The sequence below is a fragment of the Manis pentadactyla genome, chromosome 2 (assembly GCF_030020395.1).
Source record: "Manis pentadactyla isolate mManPen7 chromosome 2, mManPen7.hap1, whole genome shotgun sequence".
NCBI classification, from domain to species: Eukaryota; Metazoa; Chordata; class Mammalia; order Pholidota; family Manidae; genus Manis; species Manis pentadactyla.
Window position 1 is genome coordinate 48,080,994 of NC_080020.1, and position 11,588 is coordinate 48,092,581.

Sequence of the window (11,588 nt, forward strand, 5' to 3'; positions counted from 1 at the left end):
TTTATTTGCATATCTGTCTCTACTTCAAGCTCCTCAAAGACTGGGATAGTGTCTGATTTACCTCTAGCATCAGAACATGGCCTGAATCACAGAAAGTGCTCACAAAAGGATAGTGATTGCAAATACTGATTGCTTATATAATAAACACACCTCTGTGTTTGTGTGTGTGTGTGTGTGTGTGTGTGTGTGTGTGTGTGTGTGTTACTGCCTCTATACAACCATTTCAGACCCCAGGGAACTGCAGGCCTAAGAGACCACATAGAGATTATATCCAAAGATGTTAGAGAGAGCCTAGCAGACCTATAGAAACAGAACAAGCCCCCCAGAAATAAACTTCACTGAAAGGGTGGTTCCAGCATCCTCTGTTCTGACTTGCTTCTTCCCTCATTCATTCAACAAACATTTAATGAGCAGTTTCTATAAGTCAGGCAGTGTACTTTATGCTTAGGAATAGATAAAGGGAAACAAAATAAGACAGCTTTTGCTCTCAGTATGCTCACAATCTAGGGAGAAAGAAGGAAGAAAGGAGATTATTTCATTAGAGCATGGTAAGCCCTCGGAAAGCAGTAAGCGGAGTAGAGGCAGGAAGAATGTCAAAAAGGCTTTTGCAATTATGCCCCACTGAATCTTAAAAGATGGGTAGAAGCAGGAAAACAAAGGAAACAGAGAAGGGTGCTCCAGGCGGAGGGAGCAGTATGTGCAAAGGCACAAAGATTAGAAGGACTTTGTACATGCCACAAACTGTATGAAGTTCAGAATTGCTTGTAGGACCCCATGCCAGTAGGGTAATGGCAATAGGTGAGGCTGCAAAGGCCACAAGGGACCTGATCATGAAGGGTCTTGTATGAGCTTGATTTTTTTTTCCTGTAATTAATTGGGAGCCATTGAAGAATATTAAGCAAGGGCATAACAAGATCACATTTGCATTTTATAACCATCACTCTGTCAGCTTTGTAATTGTAAAAAGAATGGAGACTTGGGGTAACCTATCAGATTTATATTTTGCCCATAATGGATCGCATATCTAGTATTGTGAAGCCAAAAAAATTTCAGAAATCATCTCTCCTGACCTCCTATTGTAGGATGAAAAAACTCATTTTCAAGGGATGTAAAGTAGTTTATCCAGATGAATTATCTTCTCAAAAAATTTTTTTAATGAAATATAAAACTCTGCCCTACTGTTCAGTCTTCCTAGGTCACACTGTTATCTGCCCCTTTGCTGGCATTTCTGCTAAATGGGATCACTTCTGTGGGTGTAACTCAAGAAAGAGTTATGTTTCCTCCAATGGATGAAAACATTCACCAATTTTGAGAGCTGGTAGAAAATCTATTCCATGAACATGAGAAAATGTAACTGGTTTTATACATTTTCTTATAGTGATTAAAAGGTTAAACCCTTTTAAACCAGAGATTATTCCTGAGCTTCTAATACTGTTTGAATTATGACTCCCAAATCTTGAATGATATAACAGACTGAAGTCCAAATTCTGCTTTTTAAAATTCTGCATATCACAAGGAAGTTATTTAACAGGACAGAAGGTGACATAACTAAATTGGCCTGGTAACAAAATCTTCGAGGGGTTCTCTGTGCTGTAATGCTTGCCATCCCTTCAATTCTCTGTAAAAATCAACAGGTTGATTGTGTCATGTTTCTATGCAGGAAATCTCAAAGAAATCCACAGAGAGGCATCTAGTCTATGTAGTACTACAATCTCAGATCATTAGGTGAGTGCCTGCAAATGGCCATAGTAACCAGGTCCAGCAGTGCAGCAGGTTCTATTTTTAACAGCCCAGAGCCTGCTGGCCATCAATGCATTATTCCTGAAACAAATTCTGCAAGGTAAATAGATTTCATAGACTTAAATATTGTGGACAGGTTTATTTAGTCAATATCGAGTGGTAAATTAAGACAATTGTCTTAACCATCAAATATAAAAAGCCACTTGCTTCTGGAATACCAGATAACCTCAGCAAGAGAACGGTGTCCAGGAAAATCCCAAACCACACATTCCCTAAAAGTCACTTCCATTTGCTTCAAGCAAACACATGAAAAGTCAAATGCACAACAGCTCCATTATTACTAATGCAATAAACACTGTCACCAATCTCTTCAAAGTGGAGATCCTGCAAAGATTCAGTGAGCCCAGCATCTCAGTGTTCAGTGCCTTATAGGTATTAGCTTCATTTAAACCCTCACAAGAAACTGCATGTGTATTTCTATTTGACAAATGGGCAAACAGGCTCAGAGAGGCACAGACATTTGTTTACTCTTACACAGCTTGGAAGTGGTAGCTGCTGTGTGAACCCAAGTTTATTGGAAACAAAGCCTGCGCTTTCTTCGTGCCAGGCCCCCACATGTGGACTGGCTCCTAGGGGGTGGAGGGGTTAAGCTGTAATGCTGCCAGTACAGTCACGATGGAGCACCCAGAGAATGGAGAATTCAGAAAGTTCCTGAAGTTGGACTACATATCCATTTGTTTTTTGGAGAGACCCCTCTACTGAAAGGTTAATGTAGAGTTTTTGATCCTCCCATTTAAAGGGTCAGGACAACTAATACTCAGAAACTGCGACTTGCTTATATCCCTAGAGAAGACAGTGATCTTCCTGCATAAACCCTCAATTTGCCAACTGAAGCCCAGTGTTCAGATCCCCCGTCCATGGGACTTCCTGTTGTTCCAGCACCAGTAAGAGTTCTGCATCTATTTGACCAGGAAAGGCATTTCTCAGGTGGAAAAGGAAAAAATATATTTTTTAATTGTCTCTATCTTGCTAAAGTGTGTCACATATATTGAGCATTGTGAAGGCTCAGCCATGATCGTTAAAAATGACATGAAAGCCATGCTGTAATTTTGCTTTAATGGCTGCATGTTAAATTCTCCAAAGGATTCTGCCAGTAAAACCAACATTTCATAAGATACCTTTATCAATCCAACATATCAGGAACCCAAAGTACAGTCTCATGCATGGTGTGCTGAATTTCACAATTATTTAATATGACTTCCACACATACCATTTATTTTCACTCTGCCAATGAAATAAATGGCAAAGGCTTTTGTGTCACATTTCATTAGTTCAACAATGACAACCTGAGCACCATAGCTGGTGTTGCTGGAAGACTAATTATAAAATAAAATAAAATGGCAAGGAATAAACATATCCAGAAAGTTAGGAAGCAGGAAGAAAAGGCATCACGCTCTTTGGGTGTTCACTCTAGATATGTTCATTACATGCCAAAGCCTGGGGAAGGCAAATATGGAATTTAAAAAGACATCATCTGTTGTGTGATGTTCCAAATTCTAAACTTCACCCTTAACTTCTACCTCACCTGCTCTTCAGTCATTCTCCTTCTTCAGGATGAAAAAATAATAAAAGGTTATCACAGTAACTTAGCAGGTTTAACAGGATCAAAGGATGTGCCCATTAAGACATTATGATAAGCCCAGTATCAAAACCCATATATTTTTTCCAGAAAACAGTTCTTGTTATATTTTCCTTTTAAAGCAAACACCACACATACAATTGTTGCCATAACCTGAGCCACAGTAACTTATGTAAGCCACAGTCTTTTCTGGAATTTTTATGTTATTTTAAATCTCTGGGCTCTTCAAAAGGAAAAGCAGAGATTTTAGAATGCTTTGAGATCCGTAAAATGAAAAGTAGAGGAATTCTTCACATGAAAAAGGGTTTCTTTTTTTAAAAAAAAAAATGTTATTAGGAAAGAGGAAAAACAAGAGTATATAGCCCAAATCAAAAACATTTCCTGTTTAAATATTCAAAGGCAACACATAACAGGCGAAAATTCCATTAAAAAGAAAAAGAAGTAACATATCATTGAACATGCCCATGTTTTCTAACTTGCAGGTCTGACGTATCCTGGTTTTTAAAACACATTTAACAAATGCAACAGAGCTCATTCAGGATTGATTTGAGTTCACAAAATAATTTTATTATATGTAAGAAAGCATACAGGCAATAAAATTAAGAAAACATTCACAATGCATAAATAACAGGCCTGATGCAGTAGATATTTTCCATTCAATTTCTTTCTTGTTACTCATTTCATCTAATGTTACGTAAATTGCTTATCAACAAAAGCACTTTGTAAACATTTCAAATGAATTCTCTTGAAATGTCCCATATGAATTAATATCTGGCAAGGGAGACTTCAGATACTTTTTACAGTCCAGGTGATGACACAGGAACTTGATGCCAAAGCACAGAGAAAGGACTAGCATTTGTCAAAAGCAGCAACTGGTAGCAGTGGGTGCTTAAAACACCCAAAGAGAAAGGGTCTCCTGTTTTTCCCACCAACAGAAGTGTCTTACTCAGGGATGATAAGGAGGCACTATTCATAGTCTACCACTAACATGTAGACTTTTTTTTAAAAATCTATTCTAAGTTTAGATTAAAGCACTAAAAAAAGTAGCCCCACTGAGTTGGGTGGTTTGACCTGGTAAGATGGAGATGCAGGACTTGACCTATGTCTCTTGGTGAGACTGCTGTGACACCAGGGCTAAGGAAACCCACTGTCTTCACAGCACACACCTAACCAGGACAGCCATTTGTTTGGTTCAGAAAGCTATCTGACACTTGAAATGAGAAAAGGTGGAGAAGGCCAATTATTTTACATAAATACAAAGTGGCACATACGTTTTATTACCACCTAAGATCATAAATTTCAAGTTGGGTTCTTCTTAAGCTGGCTTTTACTTAAGGTATTTACAGAAATGAGAATCACTCTTCTGGGAAAGTCTTTGCCATTTAAAAATTTCTGAACACAATAGTAACTATGCTTTTTTAAGTTTTTCAAAATCTTTTTAGAAAAAAAAAACCATTCACAGCATTGTCAATTCTCACCTTATATTTATTGATGCCAATTAATTTTAAGGGATCATCGATTCATTTACTATCAGTCTTTGCTATATTTCTGGAACTTACAGATGAGTGTTTAGAATCTCAGAGAGTTTGTGTGCTTGTTTCATTGGCTTGTAAAGTGCTAGTTAAATGGAAAAAAATGTGATTGCAAGGTCTCATATAACTCATTCGTTTATCCTATTAAGTATGATAAATAATAGATTTATCTTAATAAATTAAAAATATCATTATAATACAATAAATAAATAAAACCAATATCAACAAAGCATCTTTCAGTTCTGAAAAAAAAATCCCATTCCTGCTGTAAGGCTCAATAAATTTTTAAAAATAATTATAAAGGCATGCACCTACCTTTACAATCTGAAAACTTTGCTTGGACCAGTGTTAGCACCTGTTTGTACACAGCAAACTCAACCCTTCTCATTTCCTTCCTGGAAAGGTTTAATTTTTAAGTGAAGCTGTTCCTTGTTGATTCTTTGCCCTATTTTTTAAGTCCTAAGATAAGAATCAGTTTCTAAAAATAATTTTGGAGCCAAAGACATCTCCCTTGTGAACATGTGCTTCACATTCTTTGATTCACTATGAACAACACAGAAAGCACACTGGAATGTATTTTAAAATAGAGTTAGATGTATGTTGAAGGAAAGCAGCAGAGGGGGGCTCGACTAACATCTCAGAGTCTTACCACACCTTAGTTTCTCAAACAGCAAGCCCCAAGGAAATCTCCTCTAGCTTTTGGGAAGAGCATGTCCGGCAGGATGCATCTCAGAATTCATGTTGGGTGCTGTCCATTTTGTGTGATGGGCTGGATCTTCTCTAGAGAGACATCTGTGTCATAGTCCAATATGACGGATAGGGCCGGGGACAGCTTCTCCAAGGGTTTGGCTATTCCACCTGCCTCCTCCTTTTTCAGGTCCTCGGAGGAGCTCACAGCATGTGGGATCAGATAAACCAGATTGCAGTCCTTGGAGATGGAGCCTCGAGGCTCATGATGGCTGGAAAACACCACAGCCCCATTGTTATTGATGCTAACCGTCTCTATGGCATTATTTGTCGTAGGACAAAGTCTGTAGCATCCTAAGAGGGTTGAAAATGCCTTCCGAAAATCAGCATTAAAGGCATAAATGATGGGGTTCAAGGAGGAATTGGCCCACCCAAACCACACAAACACATCAAAGGTGATGGAATCAATGCAGAAGGGCTTGGTCTCCCCAGACCCACAGAAGGGCACCATGCAGTTCAAGATGAAGAAAGGGAGCCAGCAGCACACAAACACCCCCATGATCACGGACAGAGTCTTCAGAACTTTAGTCTCTCTTTTGAAGGACATCTTAAAGGAGCTTTCCGGCTGAGAACATTCCACGGGTTTTCCATTACCTGTAGTGGTCTGGCAATTCTTTGCATGTACTGCCGCCCTCTCCAAGGCCGAGATACGCCGTATTTGTTTCTGGGCGATCCTGTAGATTCGGGTATAGGTGACAATCATGATGGCCACAGGGATGTAAAAGCTGATTAGGGAGGATGAAATGGCATATGTCCTGCTCAGGCTGGAATCACAGTTGTCTGTGGTCTCGCCCAGGGAAGTGGCATTCCCATCAGAGGGGCTTGTGGGTTTCGCCTTGTGCCAGCTGAGCTGCACTGGGATGAAGGAGATGAGTACAGACAAGGTCCACGCCACACTGATCAAAATGAAGGCTGCCTTGGGGGTCATCTTCCTCTCATATCGGAAGGGGCTGGAGATGGCCCAATACCTGTCCACGCTGATTACACAGAGGTTGAGGATGGAGGCAGTGGAGCACATGATGTCAAAGGCCACCCAGATGTTACAGAAGGACCCAAAGGGCCAGAAGCCAGCAATCTCAGCCACTGCTTTCCAGGGCATGACCAACACAGCCACCAAGAGATCTGAAACCGCCAAGGAGATGACAAAGAAGTTGGTCACCTTGGACCGCAGGTGTCGGAACCTGATGACGGCGGCACAGACAAGCGTGTTACCCAGAAGTGTGGACAGGATGAGCAGTGACAGGAAACAGGCTGTGAGGATGCGGAAGGAGAAGTCCCTCTCCACCACCAGCCCAGCCCCTTCCATGGTAGAGGTGTTCAGAGTCCTCATTTTCCTGACAGAGAGCACATAGGGGGCTCTGACACCCCTCGAGTTCCTAAGCAGGGACTGGAGTCCGTCAGACCTGCAGGAGTCCTCACTCGCCAGGCAGCCCCTCGCTCAGCCCCACTAGCTCCTCTGGGTGGAGGACCTCACCAGCATCCCATCAGAGGGCTGCGACACTCACGAGGCAGGAGCCAAGGGCAATCCAAGTCAGCCCCTCGGAAGGCCGCCTCTTGCTTTCTACAGCTGTCTTCTGATTCCCTTGCTCCAGGTCCCTGTCACGGAGACCAGCTGGCCCTTCAATTTCCCATGCAAAGGGTGGGCTTTTTAGCATATTCTGAACTATCAATACAGAGATACCCAGGCCACTGCAGAGCTAGTCCACTGTAGTCACATTTCGGGGCTCTTGCCTTACTGGTGGTGACAGAAATTTCCCCTTCTGGTACAGCTGAAAATACATGCCTTCCTCTTCCAAGCCCCTGGTTCTACAGCAGCTCTCCAAACGCCTTGAAAAGCAAAGAGAAAGCAAAGGTCGTTCTCCGAGACTTAAGCAGATCGCATCTTTACTCAAGTCAAACCCAACCCAACTCTGGCGGAGCCACCTACCTTGCCTTGGGGTTGTCTTTCTCAAAGCCCCTAGAGCTCAGATAGCGGGCTTCGCGAGGCGCCGCGGCTCCACAGCGCCCCGGAGGCGCGTCTGAGTCCTGCCCATCGTGCGCAGCCCGGGTTTGGCTCGATGCGTAAACTCGCCCAGGGGTGTTTGGAAAAGGGTCCCGAGGCAGACCACCAAAAAGCCAGTGCTGCCCTACTGTCTCTAACGGCTAGAGATTGTACAAAGCCGACTGAGACCCAAGAAAAGGGCTCCCGGGCACTTGGCGCCTCCTCGTGAAAGGGCACCTCCTGGACTAGGCAGGCACTTGGGAAGCTACTTGGCTTTGCTTCCTTTCGCTCTGAGCCGAGCGCCCAGGAGCCCCTCGGGGCAGGGCCCTGGGTCTCTTCGCGGCACTACCCGCTACCACCCAGGAGCCCATGGGAACGCGAGGCAGAGGGAGCTCAGCCGGCCCGGCGGGCGCACTGGGCAGCCCGGTTTCTGCAGGGCACAGCCCACCCCGCCCCCGCGTCCCCTCCCCAGCCCTGGGGGACGGGCCTCACTTGACAGGCAGAGTTGCGGGCGACTCCGCGCGTGGTCCCCCTGAATGGTACTGCGGGCGAAACCGGCTATGGACTCCCAGCTGGGCTCTCTCCCGCCGTGAGTTACCCCGCCAACCCTCTCCTACCCCCATGGCCCGGGACAGCACGAGACAAGGTCCTCGAGACAAATCCCGATGTTAGAACCTCAAGTAAGCATCAACAGCCTGGAAGCAAGCTCCGCCCGACATCCAGCGCCTTTTGGTGTTGACCCCAATCCTTCCCCAAAGAGCAAGGCAAGCAGGGAACATGCCCACTCCCCCGCTCACACCAACCATGAAAACGGTCCCAGTCCGACTGCGCTGCCTCCAAGTGCCCCCCGACAAGCCCCCAGCGCCTGTACTCACCGCTCGCGAAGGCTCGGCGCCGCGGCGTGCCTGGCCTGTGCGCCTCGCTGCGCCCCGAGGGCGCTCACTTCACGCTCCGCGCAGGTAGCCGGCGCGCGGCTGGCTGCGGTCAACGCCGGACTGCAGTTGCACCTGCACCTGGTGAGCGCCCCAAACCCAGCGCCTGGAGTTCCGCGGGCCAGGGACGCCCTCTGCTGGCGCTGCGGCTTCCCGAGGCCTGGCAGCGCGCTCGCAGATTCCGACCTCACCCGCGCCGGCTCCAGCATCCAAGCCGCACCCGCGACTGGACCCTCTCTTCTCCGTCCACGACTGCCAGAACCTGGAAAAGAAATCCTCGTCACTCAGGACTTATGCTGCTTATAATGTCCCCCAAACTGACAAGGGTGAAAAATTCCTTTTGTTGGTACTGCATTCATTGAACCAATATATTTTCCTGAGGACTCACTCTGTACCTGCAAGAGCAAGAGCGACAGGGTAGCAAGATGCGAGCGTTACTCTCAAAGAGACCATGGAGACATTTACTGAGCAGCCTCTGTGTCCCAGCCACATGCCTTATGTAGTTCACTCCTTAAAACAACCCTTCCTCATAGGCCTGCTCATCACCTTGCCCGAGTGGAAAATGAGATTCAGAAAGGTGCTCAAAGTTAGAGGGATAATGAGGCTGCTGGCTGCCGGGCTTCCGCCTGCACGTTCTTTTCACTGACTCGTCACTGCCTACCCGGAGCAACAGGTCTAGTGCAGGAGCTGACAAACTACTTAAATACCCACATGGCTAAAATAGAGTGAAAGGCAAGATGGAGACAAGAGGGCCTGGTGGAGAAGGAACCCCCGAACCCCACCCCAGCTGCTCTGGCTGATGCCTCACACATCAGGCTTCACACACTAATGTTCCTACATGGCAACATCACAGTGCCTTCCTGTGCCTTCCCAGGCTTTGAGAAGATAAGCGAGGGCCTTCCATGTCTGAGTGCTGGCTTCCTGTCCCTACCCTGCCACTGCTGGCTGGGTGCACCCTCTTTTCTCTCAGAGCTTGGTTTCCTTTTCTGTAAAATGGTGGTAACATAACAGCACTGTTACAAGCATTAAATGAGATGATGACTGCAGGGGGCCTAGGACCTACTCCGCCTTCCATGGGCAGAAAGCCCTGAGGGCTCATTAGAAAACCAATAACCTTATACCATGAGAACCCCACACTGCATTGGAAGCTATAATTTTCTCTGTAAAATCCCAAAACCCAAATAATAATTCCATTCAAATAGCCAGTACAAATTGCACCTTGGTTTTAACTGAAAAGACTATTACTGACACAGACCCCTCTGTGCCTCTGCCCTCAGCTCTGTCCTCCCACCCTCAGTCTTGCTGTCACACACAGTGAGTCATGAGACATGGTCACAGACACAATTTTTGCCGCACATGGCCGAAGAACCACGTTCTTGTAGAGCCTTAGGCCATGCTTAACTTAACATGTCCAGATCCTTTCCTTTAAGGCGGTCATTCCCCCAAGCTTCTGGCCTTTATTTCTTCTTCCTTTCCCTTCTACTACTAAACAGAAGTAAAGGATATTTTCTGATTTGAAATTGTCATGTGAGCTTGAACACTTAACTCCCCATATTCTACCAACCGCCTCCTGAGATGTTTTCACTGCAGTTAGCAGGAAATACACAGTGAGGGGAAATTCAGTATTAACCCTGGAAACAGGAAAGGGGGGATCCTTTTGCCCGGATAAAGGGCAGATGAGATTAGACTGTATGAGGGAGGGCTTCCCTGGCATTTTCCATATGGGAGGAAAGCCAAAGAAACCACATTACCAAGACAGAGGTGACAGAGGCTGGAGGTCAGGATAAGGCCAATTTGAGAGAATTTTCTCTCTAATGACTGCCCTTGAGAAGTGCCCCCGGTGCCCAAGACCTCCCAGAGCCAGTAACATGGCAATGCCGCTGCTCTTGAGAGTAAAACAAGGATGACAACAGAACAGCCAGGCTCAGAGGTCTCAGCTACAGCCCACTGGTTTGGTTTCTGGTGGCACCACATTCAATGAAACACCAGTTCAATGGACAAAAAGTATTTGATATGACATTTAAATAGGGACCAAACCCTTACAGGAAACAAATGACATTCAGAACATGCTTCTTCATATCTTTGTTTCTCTCAAGCTCAGCAGTTGCTCCAACAACTCTCTGTTTCTTTGCTTTAAAAAGCCCCTAAATCTTTCCAAACTACCCATGCTGACCTTTGCCTTTTTCTCTCAACTCGTTCACCTGCCAGGTCCAGGTGATCAAATCAACATATATTACTTTTGTGACAAGTGAGAGATATTTCTCATTCAGGAGACAACGTCTCGTCATTTTCAATGTTAGAACACCCAGGCTCCTCCTTACCCATAATATACAAACAGGGCCAGGAACCCAGCTAGAGAAGGAGGGAAGAGCCTGCGGACACCTAGGGGGACAATTCTGTTTCTTGTCACCAGGAAAACAAGAGAATTTAATGATTTCTTATGATTCTAAGACAGACACCTGAGATCCCTTCCTAGCCGACTTAGGTTACTGATTTTGGAACATCATTGCTGAGGAAACAGGAAAGTGTCAAATGTAGCTGAAATCTCAGGGTTTTTTTTCACCTTGCACAAAGTATAAATTTCAGAGGAACTTACAGTTTGGTGAGAAAATCAGGTTTTACCCGTTTTTTGTTTTTTGTTTTGTGTGGTTTTTTTTACTTTCTGAAAGTCAAGGTGAAACAAAGGCTTCCTTCCGTTTTGTTCTATGAAAATCTCCCCCGCAAACATCAAGAGCCAGGAATATAAATGCAAACAGGTATTAGCATTAGATCATTCTGGGAATGTAGACCCAAACACAAAAGAACCTTTGTTTCTCAAATTGGCATGTCTTTTAGGTTCTGGTATGATTTATGCACTGCAGGAAGGAGGAAGTTAAAATTACGCTTTTCAACAAATTTTTATTTGGAGTTTGTAAAAGTAAATGAATACAGAAGGCACGTTATCACCAAGAGAGCTTAATCTCATAGAAGAATAAATAAAATGACTGAACTGTCAAGTATAGCAAATGATAAATTTG

At 44.7% G+C, this 11,588-nt stretch overlaps 1 protein-coding gene across 2 annotated transcripts; it reads right to left on the bottom strand.

Moving 5' to 3' along the window:
* Positions 1-3,869: 3,869 nt before the first annotated feature.
* DRD1 (dopamine receptor D1) lies at positions 3,870-8,827 on the bottom strand. Of its 2 annotated transcripts, none has more exons than XM_036884825.2 (2): positions 8,515-8,827; positions 3,870-7,485 (listed from the first exon to the last, which is right to left on the bottom strand). In XM_036884825.2, exon 2 carries the CDS (start codon positions 6,986-6,988, stop codon positions 5,648-5,650), a length of 1,341 nt encoding a protein of 446 aa, XP_036740720.1. In that variant the 5' UTR covers positions 6,989-7,485; positions 8,515-8,827; the 3' UTR covers positions 3,870-5,647. The 2 variants fall into 2 exon arrangements, with proteins under 2 accessions (XP_036740720.1, XP_036740721.1); XM_036884826.2 differs by lacking the exon at positions 8,515-8,827 and adding an exon at positions 7,586-8,030.
* Between the last annotated feature and the right edge of the window lie 2,761 nt (positions 8,828-11,588).